Raw genomic sequence first — 27,584 nt, 5'->3', positions numbered from 1 at the left:
ATGCACCATTTCAGTCCACGTGAGAATATTCACAATGCTTTTTTGGTCAGATGGCCTGTGGCGGGAATGGGAAAGTAAATGCTGGAAAAAGGTCCTGCGTCTGTATAGATTAACATGGAGCAGCAGCAGAGCTGGCATATATTCATTGCTGTGGTAAGTTTCTGGGCACTGTACCAGGCTACACTACACCAGCAGAATGCTGAGTTCACTTGCCTTCCGACAACCGAGGGAGCTAATATTGAGCATGTACGACATGCTGGTTTGGTCAGATCGAGGTCGGATGATGTTCCCTCTACAAGCGAACCGCTCCAGAGTTCGTTTGGGACCGGACTGAGACCACCTCCTCTCAAGGGTCTCTGTGGTTGTTTTGGTCGGAGCAAAACACGCGTGAATTTACTGTTTCGTTGTTGTATTGTTGTGTGCATAGTACAACAATTTTTTTTTTTTTGCACTCACTTCCCTAAAACCTATAGTGCCAAAACGTACAAGACAAATAGTACAATGACACAGCCAGTGGTGGTATCCATGTAGGGGACTGCAGAATCTTTTGGTCTCTCCTGTAAGTCCAGCTGTTTATATCTCAGTGCTTTTGAAGAACCAGCTATGGCCAGTATTATGAGCTTGTCGTGTTACTTGGAAAATCAATGCAAACGATTGGCTCAGTGAGGTAAGTGTCACCTGGGGCATTTGGGAGGGTGAGTCACATCAGGTTAAGTTCGCTCATTGTTGGCCAAGAGTGGGCGTTCCTCGCTTCAGACCTGTAATCTCAGGCTTTCACACTCCTGTCCTCCTGTGGTACGCTGAAGCAGGCTTTTCTTTTACTGGGTGGTGGCTTGCTCCACTGTAACGTGATTTATTGTGATAATAACAGAGCTCTGCTGCTTCTCTCCATGCCGAGTCAAGTGGATCTGCCTTGAGTTTCACCCAGACGCCACTTTGATGTGCTGCGATCGTCCACATGGGAGGCTCTCATTGTCACCTGGACTCCCATCTGTCTTGCAGACAAAAGGCTGCCATGGGTCGTGTTTCTTAACAGATGCCTTGCCGTCCCTCCCATAGCTTCAAGATGATTTGTTTCCAGTTATTGTGATCTGAGCTTTTTTTTTTTTTTTTTTTTTAACTCTGCATGTCGTCTTATCCCTGATCACTGTACAGCAGCGAAGATCAAATCTCTGAGCTATTTTGTCAGGATGTCGTAGTAAATGTGTGATCGCGTTTTAGTTTTTTGTGTTCATGCCTAATTACCTGCCGCAGTGGACTATGGGAAATATTCAAACCCCAGCTGATTTGTTCCTAGAAGTGCCCTCTATGTGAGAGTCTAAAGCTGCTGGGATCCTTGCGCGTACGCTCCCTCCTGTGAGCGGACAGAGGCGTGCTGTATTTTTCCTCACGGCGGTTTGACCTCCCGTGGTAAGGTGGTAGACCTCACAGCAGCCATTAAGAAGCGGTCCAGGAGCTTTCAACAGCCAGCGAGGCTGAAGGAGCCAGGAGAAGCAGGAGACAAAGCCCTTTAATGGCAGTGCCTCCCCTCCCCACGCTGTCTTGGTGCTTTGTGTGAGTCGTGTGTGCCTGGCTCTACTCGGGGGAAGGGGGGGGCTGGGCGGAGAGGGACTCGCAACGTTAATTCAGCTCATGAAAGGCTTATTCGACGAGAGCAGCTGTCTGCCATTGTCAGCCCGGGCTTTTCCTCTGCTGCATTTCGGTTTCTCTGTGCGTGAGTAGCAAGAAAGCGGGGGAGGCGGGGGGTGGTGAAATGAGTAAAGGGCGGAGTGTTCGGTGCGGGGATGATTTGCTGGGATTTACGTTGGTTGCAGGGGGTGGGCAGAAATGGTCAGCTTGGTGAGAATATCCTGTTGGCTGTCCCAGTTGAGCTGTGCTTGTAGTGGGGTGGGGGGGCTGCTTCTGGGAGAGGAAGAGCACTTTAGGACTAGGCAGTGAGGGGTTCAGTTTGAAGCAGATGGAGTGTTTGTATTTATTTAGAAACCCTGCCTGGCAGCGGTCAGCTGGGTCACACGAGGATGGGCGAAAGAAGCTGGTTGGTGCGGTGAGGGTGGGCAACCATGATAGGACAGATCGTCAGCACAGCATTCAGCTGGCCCGGAGATGTTCTGTGTCCTGTGGTTTTGCTGGACAGGAACAGGCCGTTTGTTCCCCGGAGAGTGCCAGGCGAAACAGGCAGTTTGGGAGGTGGGTCTGTTTCAAGCAATACCACTAGATGAGTGCTGAGGTGGTCATGCTCCCCTTCCCCCACATTTTTTTTGCACACGGATGCAGCGGTTGGCTCTGATTTACCCCCCCCCCCCCCCCCCCCCGTACCCACAGCAGCCTGTGGTGTCAGGTGTTGGCAGTATGAAAAACTGTGGGAGAAATTCGAAAGGATCTTTCCAGAGTGGACAGCAATGCTGTGATGGGACTCCTCTGGCAGCAGTCCCTCATGAAAGTGGAGTTGTGACCCAGATGCCTAAAAGATTATCTGCCCTTTGACCCCGTCAGGCTAGAATGATCTTTTTTTGCTAATGTAAAGAATTGTCTAGCATGAGAACGTTACCTGCTTAGGAAAAAATAAGGTTGCTTAATACACATCCTTTTGTGGAAGTCGAGTGCTTTATAGAAAGTAATTTCTTGGTTTAACCAAGTGAATTCTTGAGACTTCACTATTTCTATAACTGGGTGTGGTGAGTCAGCCGGGGCTGCTTTCCCTACTTAAGTAAGCTGGCTGTGTTTCTGACTCAAGTGAGTTGGCCAGCTGGACCTTCATCTCCAGCTGCTTCTTCAGTCCCTCTTGGGTTTCCTCTCATTTTATCCTAGGTTTATCCACAAGTGTGAATGATACGTGAGAAACTGCATGCAGAATGGGTTGGGGAACCTGCCAGTAGCAGCAAGCCTGCTTCCAGGTGACTCTTGAAGCTTCCTGATGAGTGGAGAATAGCAGCTGATATGATGAAGGGGTTCGTTTTGTAAAAATATACCATTTTGGAAAGAGGCCTATCGGTCTAGCCAGCAGATTAGGCTTGTGTTCTGTATGTAAGACGGGGAGAAATTCATCTCTTCTCCCTGGTGGAGACTGCTGGTTTGTGCAATTTCTTGCTGCAATAGGGATGGACTACCCTCTTTGAACCTCAGTGCAGGGAGAGAAAAGAGGTTAAGCTATGAATGACCCCCCCCCCCCTTCGTCTCCATAGCTACAGATCCAGTCCCAAATGTCTCTTCCTTACTTTCTGGAATTTGAGTAGGGTGAGGAGCTGCATGACATCTGGGTCAGGTGTGGCCTCTGGCCACATGAGTCCAAAAGCCATGCAGGAAATGTTTGTAAAGAAGCTGCTGTTTCTTTCCCTGCTGTGTTACCCCCCCTGCCTGTACTCCCCTTTGACCTGGCGCTCATCTTTAGGGGACGCTACATTAGCGTTCGCTGCTTGTTCCATATAGGGCGGCTTTTATCTGCTCTGCTGGCCTGTGACAGGCAGGAGGTAGCCCTGCGGAGATGTCGTGTACAGCAGGTACCATGTGCTACACTTGGCGGAAAGCAACCATAAACTCCAGGCTTGTGTTCTACCAGTCAGACTCATTTTTACTGGGAAAGGTTCTTTGATAAAAATGAATCCCTAGAGGTGAACCCCAGGCCAGGCAAAGCCCAAAAGCTTTAAAATCCATCCTCTGTCGACGAAGAGCATGTCCTCTCTGCAGTAATCCATGTGATGGATTTGGACAGGTTCAGTGAAGAGGAAAACAGCGGTTAGTATTTATTTGACATTCGCTGTAAAAATCACACCAGCCGTAATGATCGTGAGTGTGCTTCCTTTTCAGCAAAATGGCAGATCGGTCAGCGATTTCTGTTGAATTGGGAGCGCAAAAGCATCTTACTAATGAATATATAAATGACTTTCACCTCATCCTTGACAGGACTAAGAATTGTGAGTTTCACAGGTGAAAGTGTTCCCAATGCAAGCTTAATGATTACATTTGAGGGAATTTGGGGATGTGATAGTCACCATGGTAGAGATTTACATGTCATGTACTTTTGAGCTAGATATTCTGTTAGCACTAGGACAGCTGTTCATAGCTCTGTGTGTTGACATGGAGTAGCCCTGCCACAAACTGATGTTCCAGCTGGTAGTTCTGCATGGGCTAAGAGTGAAGGCCACACACCACTTGCTGTGTGATCTGAGTGATTTAATTACACATGCTTTTTCGATCCTGAGCCTGGTTCTGTTCTTGAGCAGAGCTCCTGTGCATTGGTTCCCTTCCAGACGTGCTTTTATAGTTGTCCTTTCCAGCTGACGTGTTCCTGCGGTTTGGTAACGAAGTCAGGTCCTGCTGTCCTTGCGCCCCCACCTACCACCAAGACCCCATGACCGTTTGGTGGCAGGTATTCCCAATTCTGGCAGGCACATGATGGAGTTTTCTCCGTCTAAAGCAGTGACGGAGGTCTTATGATGTAGCTTCATTGTTTCTTCCTCTCAGACACTTTAGACCATGATCAGCTTTCTCCTTTCACCATCCCAGCAGATGTTCCTTTTGCCAAGTGCAGCTACCATCCCAAAAGAGACCAAGGTCTCATGTAAAAAGACTTAATGTTTTGGTAGGACATCCTCAAAAGGCACTTCCAGACAGAATAGCAGTCCTGTGCACTTCTCACTGGCCTTTTCCCCACTCAGCATGCGAGTCCTCACATCAGTTATGCTGCTGACGCAGGCCTGCCAATGGCAGATGACATGTCTTGGGAGATGGCCCTCATTTTGCCCTGGAGTGTCCAAATGGTTTTGAGTTGAAAGGTCTGATTATTTTTTCTGAGCTATGCCAAACGGGTTTGCGTTTGTTTTTAAAAACCTAATTGATACAGGAGCATCAATCCTCTTTACATGAAGTGAAGTTAAATATAAAAAAAAAATCCCAGGTGCCCAAAGGTAGGGGTGCGTTATGGGTCGTCTATAGCCAGTATACTTGAGCGCCAATCTAAGAAAGATGAAAGGTCCTTCTCTCCAGTGCTAATCTACATACATGGTTCGGCCCTTGTGAATGTTATTAGGGCTCCTGTAATTCATCCTAAAAAGAGCCCGGCAAGCTGGATTATGTGGATGATGGAAATTGTGTGGAGAACATGGGTGGTGTTGGAGGGAGCCGTGTCCAGCACTCATTATGTGTAAATGGCTTTGAAGCTGGCTTGGACATTCTGTGCTGATTGGAATGGGTGCCTTTTGGCTTTGCGCAGCACCATGGAATCCAATTTGTTAGAAGAGGCTGATTGGGAATGTCACTTGATCAAATGAATTAGTCCCTCTATCAGGCAACTGTGAGAATGAGTTGGGAAGGACCTTTGGAGGCAAAAAGGGCTGCTGGGGACTCGCTCGCCGCTGATAGGTGCCAAGATGAAATGCTGGTTTGGGAATTTAACAGATGACAAGATGGCTGGGCTCAGGGGCGCACTGATGGAATGGCCCTGTTGTAAGACGGCCTATTCACAGGCTGTAACTATGGTAACCATTAGGGCCCGATGCATGGTGAGTCATTACCCGAACTGTAGAGTGGTACAGTGACAGATCTTTTTAATTTAACTGGGGGAAGGGGTGGGCGACAAGTGCTCAAGCACTATTTTTGTTCTTCTGTGTCCTTACGGGGAGATTAGTTGCCATGGGGGGAGGAAATCATGCGTGTGAGATTAACCTGAGGTCAGGTGTGGGGGGCCACTTCAGGTGGAGGCACCATACCTCAGCTCCTCATTCCTCAGGGAATGCCCCCCCCCCCCAGATTATGATGTATAACCGGCATCTTTGGTTAAGCAGCGGCTGTCCAGAGCGAGTCTGAGCTGTAAAATGTCGAGCATTTTGTATGTATCCCAACCCAAGGTTTGCGTCAATCTGTCACTTTTCTAGTGAATTTAGTCTGAGTTCCGTTCCTGTGGTGACACTGTGGTGTGGCTTGCACTAATGAAACAAAACATGTTATATTAACTCATAATGTGGTACAGTCAGTCCTACTACAACGCGACTAATACATGCCTGAATAAAAATGACACGGTAAAATGCACATGTCCAATGAGAAATGGGGTCAGGGGAACGAGACTCCAAAACGTTGTATCTTACACCAAAACGAACGAATTAAATAATAAAAATGGTGCTGCCAGTGCCTAGTAGTGTAGTTCTATGCATTTTCAATAAGAGAATAATAATACATTAATGAATTGTATCATAAACGTCTCCAATGGGTCTTATGAGTCTCACAAGAATTACATTTATATTTTTAACATGTAAGACTTCAAACTGAGCTCTCTCTCTCTGTGTGTGTGTGTGTGTGTGTGTGTGTGTGTGTGTGTGTGTGTGTGTGTGTGTGTGTGTGTGTGTGTGTGTGTGTGTGTGTGTGTGTGTGACAGTTTGTTTCGGTTACATTTGCAAACCAGATCAATTAACTGAAAAGAGTCAGTTCAAACGAATGATTTGTTCACAAATCACTATCGTTCACTTGGATAGCTGTTTGTGTGTGCAAGTAGTGCATCTTGAGTTATGGTTCACGTAGTGCAATTCTGTGTTGTATTGGAGTTAGCTACTAATATCAGTAGCATAAGAACATATTTACAAAATATCTCACATTGTAGCAGGACTAACTATATATCAAAATAAATGTGCACCTTCTGTAGAGAAGCACCTTGCTGTTTTATTTCTGGCCATTAAATGTGTCTCTCTGGTTAAATATGACATTTCCCCATAGTGACACTCCCCAACGCCATTGGTTTTGCTTGTTCATTCTAATAAATGTCCTCGTGAAAAGGTTTCGTCTGTGTTAATGCACCTTGTGCGAGCTTTTGGCTTTCCCATAACCATGGCCTGAATTATACTTGATTGGTTTTGGTCTTACTTGGTGTTTCTCCACTGTGTGCCTTTGGCTTCAGGCGTTCTGTCCACAGTGGTGCCTGTTTGCTAGTCTTCATTTTTGAACAGCTGAAGAAGTTCTTGTTGGCTTGATCTTAGGTCTGTGACTGAATAATGATCCCACTAGACTCCTGTGAAGTTTGTTCTCCTGAAGCGAGGTGATCAAACGGTCAGACAAGGATAGTGTAATCCTGGCTGTGTTTACGTGGTTTTGCTTTGGGCTGCCTGCCAGCAGCCAGACCCAAATTCTTTGACTGATGAAAACAACAACAAAGTGCAAAGAAAATCCAGCTGCAGAGGGTTAAACTCAGCCCTGACCCTTGGTCTTCATCTCCCGCAGCATTTCCATGAGTTTCATTTCTGTCTGCTTTTTGTTTAGGATTAGGATATGTTCACTCTGGTCCCTCTCAACGGACTCTCAGGGAAATGCGTCAGTAGGCCAATGTGCCGGCCGCGAAACCGAATTTTTACTATTGCTCAACTTCTCTGAACTAACTTTGCTGGTTAGTTTGCAGACATCACTATGTGGAACTGGCTAGCTAACCAAGCCTGGGTGTTGCTGTTGTCAGAGAGATCCTTTTTTTTTATTTTTATAAACGCCTGTGCCAGATCCCTCTGGGCATTTGGCTGGATCGCCTTACCCTTTGTTCCATTTGCTGAATGCTTAGCTTAGCTAGCCACATGCTAGATCCTTTTAGGTGATTGGCTGAATTAGCTAGCCCTATGTTTCATCCTCTTGGGCAATTGGCTGCATTTTTACTGAATGTGACTAGACTCTGTTCTCGCAATTATTTGTGTTGCTGTGAATGACGGTGTTTCCTGGGCACTGCAGCTGTGTGTGGGCAGAAGACACACTATCTGTACCGGAACGTTAGCAGATTAGTAGCATGAACTAACAAGGTCATTCTGCTAGGAGATGGAGCACTTGGTAGCTTGCATGGGAAGGCCCTGTGCCACCAGGAAGTGTTCCCTCTCAGCTGGCTCGTTGAAGAACGCACTGCGGGTTTCATACTTTAGCTCCGGTTGCAGACTATGTTGTGCCCTTTTGATAGAACGGCAGGATTGTGTCCTCGCCCAGACTAGGCAGCCTGACAGATGATTTTTGAACATCCTCGGCGTTACTCATTTAGGTCACATCAGAGTTCCGTTGTAGGTACATTCAACCGATTTTACTTCTGAGTGAATTCCTGCTATGCAGTTTGTATGCAGTGTAACATGGCTGCTGAGGCTTATGTCTGGCTTTCCCTCAGTTTAGTGAGCTGTGGGCAGAGGGGTTTCTGTTGGGGGGGGGTTTGGGGTTTCTGTGGATTTAGAGGTTCAGGACATGGGGGCACGTAGGCGGGTTCAAGGGTAATGGGTGAAGTTCGAGTAGAGTGCCCCTAAATGAGTGGACGTATTGTTCTTTGGTGCGCTAAATTTTACCTGTTGTGCTGTAGATTAACAGTAAGTTATCCTTTTCTTAAATACTGGGGGAAAGCTTGTTGAATGTTGTATGTCAGAGGCTAGGCTACGCATGGATGCCTGGAAGGTGGTGCTGGAATGGCAGGAGGTGGAGTGTTTAGGCATGAGCAGAGGAGCCGCCACGTCCCAAAGACCTCACGGCTGCTGAGCAATGGGACACCTAGGCGAAAAACAAAATCTCATTATTAATAAGCTTGGTGGGGGGACTGGAGCAGGAAATGGAACTGAAGAAATACCAGCTTGTGCAAGGCGAAAGTAACCCGAAGGGGGGGTTTTCCCTTAGAGGATGCCTGCCGAACGCGGTCTCCTCTCTGATAAGTAGGCAGAAGAGCTGCCTAGATTGGGGGCGTCTCCATAGGATTCTTGCGGATGGCTGTCAGCTCAGCTGCCACATATTGTCTGATTTTCTTCAGCGATTTCTGTCATATGACGGTAACTTGTAGCAGTTTTGCTGTTCGTGCTGTTTTTCTCCCTCAGAGTGTTTGCCGTTCTTGCTCCAGTGCCTCATTTACCAAGACCACTGCTGTCTGTCTGCACTGTCGCTAAATGCTTTTCATGATTCCTTCCTTCCATTGATCTGAAAGCGTTAATGAGCAACACTGCTGACTCCACTGTGCAGGGTCAGCCGAGTGACCTCTGCAGCTATGGGTAGTGTTACATAGTGTAGTTGTCAGGCTAGATCGTTTAGTGAACTGCTGCAATCTAATCACGATCTGTCAGCTTAAAAGCAGGATGATTACTGCATATTGTGGTCAGAGTCTGGCAGGAACACTGTCACCTCAGTCTAACTTGGGGCTGTATGATGACAGTTCATGCAGGCTGGTGGAGTCTAAGCTCCGGGGTTTGGGTCCCAGTATGATGAATGCTGACAGACCGCAAGTGGAAAGGTCAGCTCAGATGTATGAAGCTGGACTCCTGCTGTTATTCATCGGGGTCACCAGAAAGTTGAAAGTGTTTGATTCGCGTCGCGTCAGCTGAGCATTTCTACTGAGAGATGTCGGTTAAGCGCTGTTTTTGAATGCATCAATACTCATATTTGGCGTAGATATGCTTTTACTTTCGCAGAATGATTTTTAATACCTTTTTTAAAAATCAAAATATGCAAATTCTCTTACATTGCAGTTGCATGGTTGACGGTGTTCAGTGAGGTTTTTTTTTTGGTCATGGATGATTGTGAGTAAACCATTGGGGACTTCGGGGAAATAATAAATGGTATAGACTGGGCGGCCTTTGCTGGCAGCGTGAAATGTGGATTTGTGGGTGACACGTTGATTCTGTAGTGTAATGACTGGTGTTCTTTGGGATAGCGGAACAGAGGTCATCCTGCACTTCCTAGACCAAACACGCTGTCCTCTCTGTGTCTGGGAAAGCCCTAACACATTGTATCATCTATTTGCTTTATCTTTCTTTTTCTGTGCCGTCCACGACAGGAAGGATTTGTTAGGAGACTTAAGCCAAATGGCAGCATTCAGAACAAGCAGGCAGAATTGCTTGGGAAAAGTTCCCGGTGCCAATGCTTCTAAGAACCTCACTAACAGCTGCGAGTGTGGGGGCTGTTCACTCACCGCTGCACGAATTCCTCAGCTAGCCACAGGCAGTGTGGGGGGGGGGGAGTCAGGGTTATAGCTAGGTGAATGTGGGGGGGGCTGGGGGTGAAAGTGAGACACTGTTCACTATTGACAAGGTTCCCAGGGGTCAGGCCCCAGCCAGCTGCATGTAGGGGGTCTGGGATTGCCGCCATCCCAAATCACACTGCAAACACCTGCTGGCTCCAGACCGCTATACAGCCCCCTGGTTCAGTGTTGGAGCGCCCTCAAGGCTGCTCCTTAGCTTTGTCAGGGACACTCGTCCCATCCCTCAGGTGGGTGGCTGGGACTGTTCGAGGGCACCATCGTGTCTGCTTAGAGTCGTCATCGTTTTCACACCACAGCGTGTTCACACACTTGAGCGACAGATGCTGGCAGGCTGAGTGGGCGCACTTCCTGTTTACGGGTCACGAGGTGCAGACTTGTTTGTATATTCACTGCTAGTCCTCCCAGTCCCCAGCTTGGTTTTCCACGGAAGCCTCACGTCTCTGCCTGTCCTCTGGATTCACTGGGCTGATCTGATAAGCCCCAGATGCTGTCGATCACTTGGCTCAATGCCACGTCCTCCATGCGGAACTTCTCACCCTCGTTTATCGTTGGCCGAGGTCATATTACATAATGCCGCAAGGTCGTTTTCTCCCAGGACGGGCGACTGCTTCATCTATTAAACTTCCTCTCTGCCACTTTCCTATTGGGCTGCAGCTTCTAAGAAAGCATTACAGGAAACCCTAAGCCCAGAGTAGCGTATGAGGTCTTCCAGCAAGACTAAATGTTTCAGCAAAACAACGGTCTTCCTCCGTGGCCCCAAGAGCACAAACCGCACCACCTCTTACACTTGGCATGACTGGTGTGCTGGTTCCTCAATTCCTCTGCCGTAGTTTGCTGGCCCCTTCCTGCCCCTGACCTTCCGCTCTGCCATCTCCCATGAACCTCACCATATCAGCAGAGATGGGCATCAAATGTCCGCTTGCTGTCAGGTAGCAAGACCAGCCCGAAGGCTGTGTTGTCTGTAGGAATAAATGCAGATGACGGAGTGTTAGCTTGTACTTGCAGAGCTGTACCGAGGATCGGCCCATAGGTTGGGCGCTGTCGTTAAGCAGTGTTGTAACATATCGTGTGACTAACATGCCACAATAGGCTAACGTGTACATGCATGTGTCTACATGTGCACTTCAGAACTTAATGATTTACAGCCTCCAACGCAGTGGAGGGAGGAAGGTGACAGTGTGAAGCCTGAGAACAGCACGTTACCCAGAATTCTGTTCTATGATGTCTGCTATTTGCAAGCTCTCAGCACCACTGTTGAGTTTTAACAGGCCTTTTATGTTCATTTATAAAATCTACCTTTGTTTATGTGCTGGTGGCTAGCTGGTGGCTATAATTTCTCCTCCACATCTTAACGATGCATCTGATGTCACCTCAAGCGAAAACCAGAGATACAAACTCCAGTGAGTTCCTGCAGGTGACTTCTGTCGTCTTGCCTTGTCCAGTTAGCCTCTCGGGTCGTTTTCTCCTTTGCCTTTCCTTTAAACGCAGACCTGTTGCCTGGCAGCAAATTATAGGTATTGGCATTCCACCACCACCCCCCCCATCTCCCGTTCTCCCTCAGGCTTATGTTCCCTTTAACGCTCGAGCCAGACGTAGGTTTCGCTGTGGAGCGTGTATCCTGACTCATCATCATCCCTGACATCCAATAGCGCATCTCCAGGTAAAAATTTCCTGTTTAATTCATGCCATTTCGCATTGCTCCTCTCCTGCTTTCTGTCTGAATATCCGATTATTCCTGCAGAGATTGTTGGCCGGATTTCCATAAATCGGAGCTGTCTGTGCTTTTGAATGCTTAGAAGAGCCGATTATATACCTGTTCTTTCCAGTTGATGTTCCTACGGCGTGAGAATGGGTAGGCTAAGAGGGGGTGGGGGGGCCTCGTAGCAACAAGTGGACGGTTGGCTGAAGCTGTTGCTAAGGGCCCGAATAGGAGGAATCTGCGGGCTCTGAAGCAGTCTCCTCGTCAGGCGCCCCCTCCCCCGCCGACTTGAGGAGCCCAGGCTCTCAGCATCAACAAGAAGAGATCTGATTGGCAGGTGGTCAGCCGTAAAAAGTAAACAAGGAAGTGTGTGGTTTTCTGTGGAAGCGCATTGGAGGAAGTGCGAGAACAGTTTGTAAAGGGCAGATATGGATTTATGTCTGTTATGTTATATTTTAATCTTGCTAAGAAAGTGTTGTAGGTGCAATTTTGGTTGTGATACCAGCATGAACGATTTGCAGAAGACGGGTTGTCAGGTCTGCATATCTGACGCTGTTCAGTGCATGTAGATGTACTGCATGAGCTGGTGGGCGGATAGGTGTCAAACTCCTTCACACCATCAGTAATCTTACATGAGAACATTCTGTTCATAGGTTTCTGACTAGAGCGCCACCCAAAGCCGTGCAGTGGAACAGCGATGCTGAAAGTGCTGTCTGTTCTCATGCATTAAAGATGCTGCATGGTCTTAAATTAAGGGGGTTTAATGGCTGGCAGCGTGTAGAATGCAGCCTGTCTGGCTGAATTAAGTGTCTCCCAAGACACGGTGGTGCACACTACACCAACGCAACCCCTAAGAAACGCCAGTGATGTGACGGGTCCCTCTAGACACCAACAGGTGGACATGGCACCTACGTCTACCGCGATCTCTCAAATCTTCCCACTGATGTAAGTTGAGAGCAGTTGGAGGAGGCTGCCTCTGTCGTTCTCTGTCTGTTCTCTGGTCGTTTCCAGCAGCAAGCAGGATTGAACTTGTCGCATTCACACATGGTGAGTGAGATTTCCCACCCGCCCTTTTTCGGCAATGTTCAGATATGAAGGTGTCTGTGCTCTCAGAAGCCGGTGCAAAGGTCACGTGTGGATCGAAACCACCATTTAGTCAGTCCCGTCTCAGGAGGGAATCGCTCATGCACAAGCTGTTTTGCACGCAGGCCAAGCCTCAACTGAAAATGATCGGTTGTGACTCTAATCCATCTGCATCTGCCATTTGATGGTTTTGGTACTGGCCAGCGGTGGTTTCCTTGAACCACGGAAAGCTGAACTGCACGCAGCATTTTCTTTGCCAGAGCAGAGTCCTCGGCAACACAAGGCTGCCCTGACAATGCTCGGGGCCGAGTTCCTTGCCTGTCTACCGCCGTAGCCACCCTGGTGCCCAGTGGAGGAAGGCTCTGCTCTGGAAAGGAAAGTTAGCCGTCGAGGTGCTCTTACTAAAGGTGGATGGGGGAAATGGCACTGGGCGTCTTCAGAAACACACACAAACCTGTTCTAACCGGTATGACTGGCTGAGCTTATGAGTCATAGCCGAGATAAGGCAGCGTAACGTATTTAGCCATATCTGCCAAGGATCTACTGATAAACTTAATGTTTATCTCGATTTCCCCATTCCTTCTGCTGATCGTCAGGGATGGTCGTTCGTCGCGATATCTCGGTCCCAGTGCTTTTCTTCCATAGTCCTATTACACAGTAGGATCGACGCTGAGTGAGCGGCAGGGTCTTTGGAGCCCCTGCGAACCCACAGCCCCTTTCCGGGTTGTGAGTTTTGAGAACAGGTGGTGCAGTGCCCCCCCCCCCCCCCCCCCCCCTCCCAAGGTGCCGATGGGTCCCGGTTTGGGGTCATTAAACCGTGAGCGTTGTAATCGTTAACAGGTTCTACTCGTGGCTTCTGCCCGGCTTGGCTCCGATACAAAGCTTTTTGTTTAATGATGGGGTGTTGGCATTTACCCTAGCAACCACCGTCCAACGGTGCATGGTTACCCTGAACTACTTGGCATTGGCTAGGAATTTAATAGTCCATAGATCCCTGCCCTGAAAAGAGTGGCCAGTGGCAGAAACCGTGCAAGAGTCACGCTGAAGTGCTCCTCTGTTCCCTCACACACAATAGGTCGCATTTATCATGGTGACACAGGCCGTGTCCTATTGGCCAGTGGCAGGTCAGAGCAGCAGACTCGAATAACCAGTCTTTTGCCACCAGCGGTTCCTCCGTAGCGACATTAAGATGACACATAATTACAAGCCAGCGTGTGTCTTTATTGAAACTTTCGCACCGGTTTCATTGGCTTGTTTACACAGTTGGGGTTGGAATCGTCACCGATGGTGATTTAATGCCGTGAGGGTGGGGAGACGTGTCCATGGCGGCGACTTACAGGGTGATATGTGACTAATGGCGGAGGTGTTTTCAAGCTGCCAGAGCCGTTCACTGTGTGTGTGTGTTTTTTTTTTTTTTTTTTTAACCGGTTTGTAACACTAAACAGGAAATCCTTAAACTGCGATGGTGACCTTGTGAATATGATGTATACTGTTGAAAAGGGAGCAGTTTAGACCTGTAGCATTTCTGCTCTCTCCATGCCCTTACTGGAAAGGTAGGCTCAAGCTTTTGTTTTATTATTCGTTGTTGTTCTTATCAAAGTGTGGTATCTTAAGATTAACTGGTCGATGGTGCTGAGGAAGGTATTTCAAAGGCATTTTTTCCCCTTTTTCGGGCGAGACATCCTGCTTATGGTGGTGGCCGTTTGTGTTGTACAAATTAGTCAAATGCTTGATATTGGGTGGCTTAAAGTTCAGAGTTCAGACTTTTGGTTTCTGTGGCTGACTGCTGTACATTTGTTTTGAAGTTTAATGCAGCCGGTGGCTGTAATAATGCCAGAAATGTTATGTTGTAAAACTGCAGAATAGACCTGAGTGACGTAAAGTCCTTGCCCTGTACTTGATAGGCGTGACAGACCTTCTGATGAAGGCGGTTTTGTCCTCCTGTCAGCCGATGGGATTGAGCAGTAAATGCTGGTTTCTGATCGACTTAGGGTGCGGTAAACATGGAGCACGGTCTCCGAGTGCCGCTTGGATGTTCCCCTCATGCTCACTACCTGTACTTCATTGACTTTTACACCATATCCTTGGGGCCCTCCCCACCCGACTGTCTCTCTCTCTCCCTGGTGTCTGCATTTCCTTCCTCATGTAGATTTGATCGGCCCATTGAGTCTTCCTCAGCAGATTCCCTTGGGCCCTAATTTAGTGACATGACCTGCACTCCCAAGCTCTGCAGAGGAACTGCCAGGTGTTCGAATATGTTTTTCACTGGAGCAGTGCGCAGCTGCATCGTTGCTGCTCCTGTCTAGGTTTGCGGCCCCAGGCTCGTCGAGTTACCCCTGGACCTTTCTCACTCCAGGGATCAGTGCTACTCCAGCTTCAGCAGATCCAGTGTGGTGTAAAGCTCTCCTCAGGGTAAAGGCCGCACTCAGTGGATTGCTCATCCCTTGCAGAGGCAGTCGGTGTCACTCTACTTAGTAGAGCTGCAAACTTGGCAGGGGGTGTCCAAAAGCAAACATGTGCACTCATTAGGGGGATAAGATGGGTGGAAAATGACACCACGTGCCACTGGTCCCTAATGATTCGCTATATGCCCCCCGCCTGCTCGTGCGGAAAGGAGAGGGCGGGCAGCGTTGGCCCCGCCGAGCCGTCTTGCGGCACCCAACTCTGCCGCACCCTTTCATCTTGTCAGTCGGGATTTGGCTCGGAGATCTTTGGTGCTCGGCTGAAACCATCCTGGCAGATGTCATGACTTCAGAGTACCTCTCTGGGCGTGAAGCAAAGGGCTGCCGCCTTAATCAAAATTTCTGCGGATTTTTCCCTGTCGGACAGAAACCGCTTAATTCCAGTCTGGAATCCACAGATGAGGAGTGTACCCCACCACTTCCATGCTGTCCCTCCCCCAAGCCCACTGCAGGAAGGACACCACGCTGTCTTCCCTTAGCCAAGAAGCTAACCGCCCAAACGACTCCGTAATCCACGCTAACAGTGTGGTTTGGAAGGCCTCGGCCGTGAGGAGGGTATTAAAGCCTGAGCGATGGGGTTCAGCCTTGTGAGGATGGATGAACCTTATGGGTGCTAAGAATTGAACAGTCATCTGTGTGCTGTGGAAGTGGCCTGATGTTTATCTCTCTCTCACGCTCTCACACGCACACACGCCACATACACAAACTCATAATCACAAGCATATGATCAACCTGTGGCAGCTGTCCTCCACCTGCCCCCAAACCAACCGGGTCAGTTGGGCTGTGAGTTTATTTTTGCTGGGGTGATGAGCGCAGTGGGATCATCCTCCTCCAGTAGTGGGGTTGGGGGGAATCTCGCCAGCTGCCGTAGGGTTACCTTACGCTCCGTGTCATCATTAGTGCCTTGGAGCAGAGCTGCTTCGTGTAGTGTGACTACAGTAAGATCTGCTCCGTCCATCCGTCAGCCTCGGGCTGCGTCCGCGTGTTCCATTTTCTCGACCAGAACACAGAGAGGCTCATATCTGCAAGGCTTTAACCTGATCTCTCTACTCCCTTTCTCCCCACAGATGGAGTCTCCGGTCTCCACCCCCGCCCCTCCCCCACTGCAGCTGCTGGCTCCGGTGTCCCACGGTGACATCGCCTCACCCTGTGAGCAGATCATGGTGCGCACGCGCTCCGTGGCGGTCAACACGGCCGATGTGGGCCTGGCCACTGAGCCGGAGTGCCTGGGCCCATGTGAGCCGGGCACCAGCGTCAACCTGGAAGGCATCGTGTGGCAAGAGACTGAGGACGGTAAGGGCCCGCGGGAATGGGGAGGAGGGGGTGCCCAGATCATGTGACCTCACTGATGACAGTTTGGAGGCAGCTCTTTGCTCCCTTTATAGCCTGCACAGGTTGTCTGGTAGGAACCTGCGATGATGACATCCAGTTGAAATTTATGTGCAAATACACACCCATGCTACTCATTAACTATTGTGTTCAGCAACTATACACAAGTTATTTACAGTTGTCTGTGGTTTCTGTAAACAGAAATATGGAAAGCGTAATTTACACATTAAATAACACATACAGTGACCGCTAATTATATGCTAATAGCAGCTAACGGCACTAGTAGATAGTGACAGATTTAAAGCCTATGATACTGTGGAGGTACTGTGAGAAGCTCTCTGCAGGGACGCAGTCACTGCCCCGCCGCCATTTCGCCGTGTATCAGTAGGCCATAGTAACTGTAATATCAGTGTGATCTTCGGCCTCAGATGTCATCACTGTCCGGAGCACGAACAGCCTGCATCTCGCAGCACACGTAGTTCCTTTTCTCAGGTTTTCGCAGTGCTCCCTGAGACTGTGCCCAGAATCCTCCTGGGCCAGGAGGACAGCCATCGCTGCAGCTGGTTACCTGACATGTCCGGCTGGACAAGAGAGCACCTTCGCTCCTCCTCCCTCGCCGGCGTGTGCTTGGCACTCCTTAATTAGGGCCTGTCCTCTCTGCCTGGACGGAGTCAGCTCGCTTGTTGAATCGCTATGCTTCGAGAAGGCTTTTTCCAGCGGAGGGCTGTGCAAACCACTCTCGCTCGCTCTCTCTCACACTCTCTCCCTTTCTCATACTCTCTCACACCATCGTATGCCAGCTGCTCTCCAAGAGAGACCAGGCAGTCGCTGAGCACAGTCATTTAGAGGAATCCGCATCCCTCCGCCTCCGATATGCTGCATCTGCGTTGTCGGGCGGAGGAATCATTTCCCTGGTGCTGTGCATCAGACAGGAATACAGATCAAACTGCCAGTTTCCTGTAACCCCAGCAGGGCTGTAGTTAATCTTCGCAGCACCGCTAAGCCCCCGTGCCGCATTTACAGTTGCCCCCAGTTTCATTTTCTACCTCTTCCCACCCGTTCATGTTGCTCCTGCGAAGTGGCTGGGTTTCTCTGACTGTACATGGGTGTGGTTCCACCTCTTCACCGTCGCCATGGCGATTCTCTACCACCTCCCTGGTGTTTCTCTCAGTAAACCGGTCAGGCGCACTCGCCAAGCCCTGCAGCAGACCTCAGGGTGATCTGGAGAGTGGGGTGTCCCTGCCTCTTCACAGAAGCACTCTGAGACTGCCAGTGTCCCCCTAGGCCCATAAGGGCCCACTGTGCTTTGCCTGGCAGGTGAGGGAGGGGTCAGAGATCATTCTCTGCAGGCTTGTCCTCGATTTGGGGCCGAGAGTGGGAGCATGCGGGGGATGGTTGTATCTAACTAATGGAGCTGCTTTTTGGAAGTGTCCTGCTTGACCCCCGGGGGGGCTTGGTGACTTATTCAGTGTCATTAGTGAGTTGCTACACACAGCTGTTAGCAGGAAGCCCCTCACTAGCCAGGGTTGCTGAAGGGGTGGTGTGCACAGGATTTAAATTTCTCTGCAGTGCTGATGATGAAATGCGTTGGGATTTTCTTCAGCGCTCTTTGGTGTTCACATATTCTATCTTGCTCTTAGACACACACTTATAGAGGTGAGTGAAGTTGGGGGTTCTGAGCGCAGGGTCAGCCATCCTTCCCACACCCCCACAACGCCTATTCTGCTGGACCTGAAATCTGTCATCAACTGATCATAGGCAGAGAGACCCTCTGAGCCACTCACCACCCCCATTATCCCAATACACTGTGTATAAATAATAATAATACTTCATAATACTCTTTTCGCCAAGTTTGGCCATGATGGGCAAGCCCCCGTTGTGGGGGTTAAGGGCCTTGCTCAAGGACCCACAGATATGCCGAGGCTGGGCTTGAACCGCCGACCATCTGATCACAGGCACTGAGGCTTAGCCCACTGAGCCACGTCATCCTCACATGGGTGTCCTTATCTACACGCTGATTTTGGCCCTGGGACAGTGTGGCTTGTGCATGCTAGTCTGCTGGTGTCGTCCTACCATCGCCCTCACGTACCACAGTACTTAGAGGAGCCTTCTGACGTGTCAGACATGAAGCACATAGCTGCGTGCCTGCTTGTGTATCTGTACGCATGCCTGACTGCATCTGTGCATGCCGACCCAAAATGCGAACCAGACCTGGGCCGGTGTAACAGGCCCTGTGAGCTCCAGGGGCATCACTCAGCAGAATGTATAGATGTTTGGGATGGGGGGGGCAGGAGAAGCAGCGTTTCCTGGGCCAGTAAACACTGCATCACTGCGTCCAGCATTCCTACAGTGTTACGCGTGATAGCTGCTGCTGGCTCCGGTTATTCGGGGGGGGGGGGGTGAGCTGGACCTGAGGGTCCATGCTCGGGTGAGGGCTGCGGCCACCCCCACCGCTGGGCCCGCGCTATGGGACTGTCTCACACATTTGGGGATAGAGCCTGTGTTTGTCACACCTGTATTTACACCTCATCCTAATCCGGCTTGGGCTTGGGAACATAACTTTGGGTTTGGCTGCCTCTCTGCACAGGGGAATCGTATTTAGGGTTCTGCAGGAAACGGCCGGCAGCCTGATCCAATTGTCTCACGATTTGGCCCATCGGGCACAGACCTGTTTTCTTAGTCTTATTTGCCATTTTGCTAACAATTGTAATGAAAATCGCTTACAGATGTAATGGTAATTCTTCTGGAAAGCTGCTGGCTGCTTCTATAGATCCATCTTCTTGAAAATGCAAACCAAATGAGGAGCAGCTTGCCAACGTTGTGCTCACTGGAGACCCCGAATGATGCCGAGGTCTAGAGCTTCAGCTCAGCTGCCTTGCCTCTGCTTTCCAGAGTGACAGCCTCTGTCTAGGAACGGAGCTTGTACTTGTATCCAGTCCTCCCAGAATGCACGTCTACGACGTTAACCATTTGATATCCATTTCATTCTTTATCGGCTTATTGCCCTTCACTGCATGCCAAATTGCAGAGCGCATGCAAACACATCCGCTAACATAGTTATGTTGCAGTCATGCCTGATAGGATTACAGCTCCCCTCCCACAGAAAGGCGACCCTATCATGGGTTGGCTGTTTGTGAGACCCTGTTCTACATGTTGAGGGTTTCCCAGCCAGTTGGCCTGGAACCCCTGACCATACTTCACTCCTTTGACCAACTCCAGTTAGCAGAATATTGGTTGTTTGAGACCAGCTTTAGTGAACCCACGCGTCCGTTCCTCCACAGCATCTGTTGTGTCCATTGCCCCCTAGTGGCAGTGGGTAGAGATGCAGATGATCGGCTGAGCTATGGTTCTTCAGGGGATAAACAAAACGCTTTCCCACTTTCTCACTTGCCCCATGGACGCATTATGCTCAGTGCATTGTCAGTCAGCGTGGGGGTGCGGCTGAGTACCTGCAGAGCCAGGCTGTGGTAACTTCTCAAGCCTGCTTCATTGTTCTTGTAGGAATGTTGGTGGTGAACGTCACCTGGAGAAATAAGACTTATGTTGGCACCCTCCTGGACTGCACCAGGCATGACTGGGCCCCCCCAAGGTAAGCAGACAAATCTCATTACTGAGGAAATGCTAATTTAATAATTTAAGTATAATTGCCTTCACTGATTTCATATTTCTTAATATAATTATATTGCACTGAATATTCGCTATTGATATGTAACCCGACCTTACATGGTTACTGAAGCTTCCTTTTTTGTACATGGTTGATGGTATCTGCTGAGAGAAGACTGTAGTTTAATAAATGCTGTCTATTCTTTAGGCAGATTTGGTTCTTTTTACCGTTTGAGCTAATTAGCAGAAAGCAGATCAGATTTATCTGTCAGCCTGTGTCCTCCAGCAGTCCTATGAGAGATTGTATTCTTCCCCCCAGCTAAGAGTGGCCCTTTGTTTAATGCCCTTATGTTTAGCTATACAGGGGGGGGACCAGGGACCAGGAGAGTTAGCTATCTCCATCTTCCTGTTCAGGTTCTGCGAGTCTCCTACCAGCGACTTGGAGATGCGGAATGGCCGAGGCCGAGGCAAGCGCATGAGACCCAACAGCAACACTCCTGTTCATGAGAACAGCAATTCCTCTGACAACAAGGGCAGCAACAACAGCAAGACTCGAGCCGGCTCCAACAGCAAGGGCAGACGGGGAAGCCAGAACTCCTCTGAGGGCCGCACACCACCCAACAGCAACGCAGAGGACATCAAGGCTAGCCCGTCCTCTGCCAGCAAGCGTAAGAACAAGCCCCCGTCAGACATGGAACCCAACTCGAGCTCGGAAGACACCAAGGGCAGCAAGCGAATGCGCACCAACTCCAGTGGCAGTAGTGCTCAACCCCCCGGCCCCCCAGTTTCCACGATCAAGCCAGAGCCCCTGCCACCCCCACTGGACCGGAGCTGCCCCTCGCCGATCCTCATCGACTGCCCCCACCCCAACTGCAACAAAAAGTACAAGCACATCAACGGCCTGAAGTACCACCAGGCGCGCGCCCATAATGACGACGACGTCAAACTTGATCTGGACGCTGACAGTGAGTACGGGGAGGACTCGACATTACACCCGGAGCCTGGCGGCTGTAACGGGGCCTCCATCTTGCAGAAGGGCTGCCTTTCTCCTGCTCGCTCCGTCACTCCTAAAGGCAGAGGCTTTGATGCTCAAAGTCCTTCCCCTTCTGCTGGCAAGTTTGGCTCCAAACAGACCAGCAAGAAGAAGCCTGGAGATGGCGACCAGGAAACCGGGCCGATGCCCATGGACGGCTGTGAGGATGGGCCGTGTCTCACGGACGAGGCCAGCAATGATGGCATTGATGAGAAGAAGGTTTCCGACAAGGACAAATCCAGGAAACCAGGTGCCAAATCAGACAAGTTGCCGCAGAAGAGCATAAAATCTGCTCGGCCGATAGCTCCAGCCATGCCCGGCCAGCAGCTCTACCCTCTCCCAGTCACACCCTATACAGCTGGGGGCCCAGTCTCTGGTCCTGCCATGACCACTGTTGTGCAGGCCATTCCCAAGAGCCCACAGCTGAAAGCCATTCAGCCCAAGCCCACTGTGATGGGTGACCCGTCAACAGCCAACCCAGCCCTGGGCAGCTCCAAGGATAAGAAGAAGAAGGACAAGAGGAAGAAGGAGGCATGCAAAGATGCAGAAAGCCCCAGGCCTCAGGGAAAGGGCGGGAAATCTGAGGAGGGCAAGAGCCCATATTCAGAGTCCTCTGACTCGGGGGCCAAGAGTGAGGGACTTCTTAATGGCTCCTCAGACCCCCTTCAGAGCCGCCTGGCCAGCATCAAGGCTGAGGCGGACAAAATCTACAGCTTCACCGACAACGCTCCTAGCCCTTCTATAGGCGTGGCCAGTCGCATGGACAGCAGCACTATGGGCCAACCGCTGACGCCGCTTCACGTCGCCGCTCAGAACGGTGCTGACAATGCCTCCGTGAAGACCAACAGTCCTGCTTACTCAGATATATCTGATGCCGGGGAGGACGGTGAGGGCAAAATGGAGGCCATGAAGGCCAAATCAGAGGAGCAGGCTGTGAGGGAAGGAGCCAAGAAGGCCTTGTTCCCCTCTCAGCCTCCCAGCAAGGATTCACCGTACTATGCCAATTATGAGACTTACTACTCCCCTGGCTATGCCAACCCCAGCCCGGGGGGCTCCAGTGCTGCTGTAGGAGCTGCTCCTCTGGCCGAGGGAGGACAGCCTGTGAAGGTCAAGAAGGAAGAGGAGCCGGAGCCTCGGGAGGTGAAGGTGAAGCCAGAGCCACAGGATGAGAGGAAACCCGAGCTGAGTGCCCCCAGCCAGCAGCAGCCCTCCGTCATCCAGCAGCGCTCCGTCTACATGCAGCCGCTCTACTACAACCAGTACGCCTACGTATCTCCTTACGGCTACCCTGACCAGGCCTACCACAACCATCTGATGAGCACCAGCCCGGCCTATCGACAGCAGCAGGAGGAGCGGCAGCGGCAGGCGGTAGCCGACAAGAAGACTGAGGCAGCCCTGAAGGAGCGGGAGGCCTCCATGAAGGAGGAGTGGAAGCAGAAGGCCTCCATCCCCCCGACCCTGTCCAAGGCGCCCAGTCTCTCGGACCTCGGCAAGGCCCACCACCCCAGCAAGTCCAAGGACTCCTCGTCGGATGCTGTGAAGTCCGTCATCATCCCAAAAGGCGAGGATGCAAAGGCACAGGCCCAGCCGTCGGAGGGTCTGAAGGCAAAGTTGGGCGAAGGGGTGCACCACAGCAAAGAGGAGCCCAAGCCCGGAGGGGACCACGCCATGTGGTACCGACAGGTAAGCATAGCCCTCTCTGCTCCTCATCCACCTTCACTACCCATCCACTTCACCAGCAAGATGTGATGCTAGCAGCCTTTGTACTGATGTTAAGGTCCCATATAGACATGTGGAACTGCGTTGGAGTGCTGGCCTTCCTATTGTGAATATGATGCACAGGTTTTGGGCTGTGTGTGACCTCAGGGTGTGAAAGCGGAGACTCCAGTTCATCATAGTGATATATGTGTGTTTGAAGAACTGCCTGGGCCAGTTCGGGTTCATTCATTAAACCAGTTTTTGTCAAGCAAATAATGCTAGTAGTGGTTTGGCTCAGAATAAACCAGAAAATCATTCTCTAATGCTGCTTTAGGGAAGTTGGCAAGTGGCTTGTGAGTCACTGACTTGCCGAGTAGAAAACTGGACCCAGATCGAGTCAGTGAGTCAGAGCATGTAACCTGGACTTGTGCTCCTGAAATAGACTGCTGTGATAGCAAGTAAACCTTTGGTTCTTCAAAAGCCTCAGCTGAAACCATCTGACAGTCTTGGCTCATTAGCTCCAGTGGCAGCGCACTGAAGTGTCTGAGAGATTAAAAGCTGGATTGAGCTGCGACCAGAGCTCCAGCTCCATGGAAAGCCACTGACTGACTGTGCTCCTCAGGAGACGGAGGCGCGCCTCTGGCCCTACGTGTACCCCAGCAAGTACCCCGAGGCCCAGAAGCAGCAGCAGGAAGAGGAGCAACGCTGGCGGGAGGAGCGAGAGAGGGAGCGGGAGCGGGACAGGAAGGGCAAGGAGGAGCGGCCGCGACCCAAGGAGGCCATGACTAAGGAGGAGAGTAAGGAGAGCTCTGACCCTCGTTCGGCGGCCACCCCGTCAGAAGAGCACCGGAGCCTCGCCAAGGATCCCCGGGCAGCTGCTCACATGGCCTTCTCCTCCTCACTGGCACAGCACCAGTCCTACATGCCCTATGTGCACAGCTACCCCTACGGACAGGGCTACGACCCCGGGCATCCCGGCTACCGCGGCATGCCCTCCGTCATGATGCAGAACTACCCTGGTGAGAGGCGGGGCTCTTCCGACAGGACTTTGGAATTGGGGGGTTGTGGGGTCGTATTTTCACCAAGGGGGTGACGAAGCGTGTTCTTGGTGGAGGCAGACACTTGCCTGCCTGTGTGTGTTAGGGTGGTCCAGCATTGTAACTTTTTGATCTACCACCAGAATTAACAATGTCAAAATCCAAATTACTTAATATTTAGGGTATGCTCAATGCAAGTAAAGTTTCCCATATAAGTGATTATTAACCTCCATGGCTGATATAATTATCAATATACTGATATACTCATATCCCGACACAAAATACAGAATGTGTGTGTGTGTGTGTGTGTGTGTGTGTGTGTATATGCACGTGTGATGTAGCAGTGACTGAAAAGGTTGCAGATGTAGTTAAGGAACAGATCAGTGTCAGTCAAAGAAGGTGGGTATCTGACCCCTGTTCAGTGTCTGCCGCCTGACGTGCCAGTCAAAGGCCGCATGCCATTATTGCTGATGTCTATTTTCCTCCTTCCTGCGCCTTGTGGCCCCCACAGGGCCTTACCTGTCGGCAGGTTACTCGTTCCCGCCGTACGGTGGCAAGGTGGCGGCCGCAGAGGAGGGGGAGAAGGCCCGTGGCAGCCCCACGGTGAGTGCCAAGGGGGTCCCGGACGCCAAAGCCCTGGACATCCTGCACCAACACGCCAGTTACTACAAGAGCAAGTCACCAACGGCGGCTGACAAGGCAGGCCACGAGCGGGAGCGAGAGCGGGGGGGCGTGCCGGAGCGCGACAGGGATGGGGAGCGGCCGCGCTCCTCCCCCTCCCAGCGCATCATGCCCCCCCACCACCACCACCTGAGTTACCCACTGCTCTCGGGGCAGTATGACCTCTCCTATGCCACAGGTGAGCAGCTAGAATCACCTGCTTTCTGCCAGGCCTGGGGCATTGTCAGTAAACCAGGGTATGTAGATTGTCTGAGGGCGTGAGCTTGCCCAGATCTCCCTGCCCCGGCATGACGTTACTCCCACTTCCACAGGTCTCTCCTCATCCGCCATTGTTGCCAGTCAGCAAGCATCCACACCCTCCCTGTACCCTCCCGCGAGGAGGTGAGACCGGTAAGACCCAGGCTGGGAGCACAAACGCGCACATACACACACACACCTGCCAGGCAGAGTCAGCTTTTATTTATTCCTTGGAAATCCTTAAATTACTTGTTGCACACTGCATTTTGAAATGTCTTTTGTTTGTTCTACAGGGAGACCTGATTGGCTACCTCAACCTTACAGGAGTCATGTGACTGGATCACATGACGACGCGTGCAGAGTTTGTTTAGACATCAGTTAAATGGTGTTCATTTTGTATTTTTTTATTTTTTCGGCTTTCCGCCTGGATGTTCAGCAGGCTGTCCTCCTCCCAATGGGCTCACGCATGAGCCCCCGGGCCCCAACCCTGCCCTCACAACACGCAGCTGGCCCCAGACCTCTGTTTTGCACTGTGGTGGACTCGCTAGACGGAAGAGATGCTCCCTGAAAGACCTTCATTCAGTCAGTTTCTCTTTTGCAGTAATATTTGTGGGGGGGTGCAAATCCCTGAAGAGAAATTAAATCACTACAATTTGAGAGGGTTTTAATGCTGCCTCTAGCGCACTACTATCTAAGAGGGGGTGGGGAGACGTTCTCACTGGACCAATGGATGTAGGTGCAGAGGTAACCACGGCAACACACAGCTCACCAGCAGAGCCCTTCCATCCATCTCCCTGAAGAAGCAGAGCACGGAGGCTCCTCAACCTGTTGGGTCCCCCAGTGCGTCATGTGACCTGCCCCCTAGTTTTTATTGGCTCCTACCTGCAGGGTATGATGAGTGTGAGCAGGGGCTCGTCCCAGTCAAGACCAGCTCTGAGGTGGACCGGGAGTAGGATGAGGAGCTGGCTGCAGTGCATTCATTTCACAGTTCAGGAGACTGTGTTTGGTCCCTGGATGGGACGCCGTGGCAGGCTTTGGGGGGGGTCTTTCTCAGGGTGCCCCCCTCCCTCCAAGTCGAACGCATCCCTTTCTCTCCCAGAACACAGCCTCCCCCGCATGGTGTAATTAGCACTAAAAAGCATTAACCCGCGCCGAGCCGCGCTTCCTGTCCACGCCATGAGGCTGCCGTCTGCTTTCTGTATATAGTGTACAGATGAATTATTTTAAAAAGGCAGTCGGATGAATTCGCTACCCTTTGTTCTCTTAGCCTTTATCTTTTTTTGTACTATTGTTGATATGATATGGAAATGGTAGCTAATGATGTATTTGAAGTGTCCCCCCTGTCCCAGTAGCCCTGGTCTGCACCACTAACCCCCATACCTGATTATTCCCCCATCGGGAAATGAGGAACCTCAAGGTGTTTGTGCCTGTGTCTGTTCTTAGACCCTCTCCAGGAGGAGTGAGGCTCTCCTTGGCTCTGTCTGGGTCCATATGAGAGCAGGTGTTTCCATGGAGACCACAAAATACTGCCTGCCACAGTACAGACAGTAGCTCGGGTTTGTAGGTCTCGCTTCTTAACCCATGGGGTCAGGGGGAACCTGCACCAGGCGGAGCTGGAAGGGACAGGAAGCAGGCCTAGCTTCCTGGGGGGTGGTGGTCCAGTTCAGTCCCTTTCCAGTCACTTCTCAGACCTGTTTTAAAGATGTTCTTAAATTCAACGAAGTGAAGTTCGGATGGCCCAGTTCGTGGATTTGTGATGTTCAGACACAGAAGCTTCCGGTTTGAAGCAGCTCATGTGCTTAGCTTCCCAACACCTTCTACAGGTTTCTGTTCTTCTGGATGTTTTTAAATGGAGGTGGTTAAAGGCTAAAGGGGATTTTTTTGCGGGTGGGGGGGGGAGAGCTCTTGAGTCTTTAATTTATTTGAGTATTTTTCCCCTGTTACTTTTACCAATCATGGGATTGATCTGTCAGTCTTTTACCACAACAGGGCCACTGCTGAGGCACTCATCTGACATGGTGCCGGATGCAAGGCGGGTTGGGGTGGGCTGTCCCGCTCCTCCTGCAGTGACACCCCCGCCCTCCTCCTCCACCGTTCCCCCGTGTCGTTCATTTCCAGTGGACAGTGGTTCAGTATCAGTCGGTACTTGAAATAAAGATGTTTACAGTTATTTAGGTTTTTTTGTTTGTAGTTGCTGTGTTTCATTTTGTTCTTCAGGTTCATCAAACCCCCAGCAGCCCCATCAGAGTTCTTATGTAAAGTGTACATTTTGAGTTTTCTTTTTTATACAATACTGTAACTTGCCTTTGTACATTTAGGCAAAAAAAATAAATCTTTTTATGAGACAATCACACCTGTCCTACAGAGTGGCTTTGTCACTGAGAGATGAGTGTCCATGTTGGGCCGGTGCTGACCGGACTCGGCTAAGCAGGCTTGAACCTGGACAGTCCTCGGATGGGAAGCCAACTAGGAGAGCTGTGTTGCTTCTGGAAGAGGTGTTGGTGTGACCACCAGCTAAGCCCATCCTGTGCTCAGTGTGGATTGCAGTGCCTTAGTTGCGGTGACAGACACCATGCTGTAAAAATGGTGCCGTCCTTCAGATGAGACATAAAACTGAGGTCCTGACTCTCTCACTTATAAAAGGTCCCTTTGAAAGAGTAGGGCTGGTACCCCGATGTCCTGGAAAAAATTGCCCACTGTGGCCCAATCAAATCTGGCCTCTTAATTATCCCCTATATCTAATTGGTGAATTCTCTCCTGCCCC

At 50.6% G+C, this 27,584-nt stretch overlaps 1 protein-coding gene across 3 annotated transcripts in view; it reads left to right on the top strand.

Moving 5' to 3' along the window:
• The window catches only part of znf609a (zinc finger protein 609a), a 56,948-nt gene extending 29,777 nt beyond the window's left edge, over positions 1-27,171 (top strand). For 2 of the 3 annotated variants that reach the window (XM_048973456.1, XM_048973457.1), the window contains 7 exons: positions 16,270-16,495; positions 20,033-20,120; positions 20,549-22,850; positions 23,488-23,884; positions 24,414-24,761; positions 24,895-24,973; positions 25,114-27,171. In XM_048973456.1, coding sequence (XP_048829413.1) covers positions 16,270-16,495; positions 20,033-20,120; positions 20,549-22,850; positions 23,488-23,884; positions 24,414-24,761; positions 24,895-24,968 — 3,435 coding nt within the window. In that variant the 3' untranslated portion in view covers positions 24,969-24,973; positions 25,114-27,171. Of the gene's footprint in view, positions 1-14,162; positions 14,294-16,269; positions 16,496-20,032; positions 20,121-20,548; positions 22,851-23,487; positions 23,885-24,413; positions 24,762-24,894; positions 24,974-25,113 lie in introns of those variants that run through there. The other variant, XM_048973458.1, reaches the window with a different exon arrangement.
• The last annotated feature ends 413 nt before the right edge of the window (positions 27,172-27,584 follow it).

Source organism: Brienomyrus brachyistius, chromosome 13 (assembly GCF_023856365.1).
Source record: "Brienomyrus brachyistius isolate T26 chromosome 13, BBRACH_0.4, whole genome shotgun sequence".
Lineage (NCBI taxonomy): Eukaryota > Metazoa > Chordata > Actinopteri > Osteoglossiformes > Mormyridae > Brienomyrus > Brienomyrus brachyistius.
Note: the sequence above shows the minus strand (reverse complement) of the source record. Positions and strands in the feature narration are given on the sequence as shown.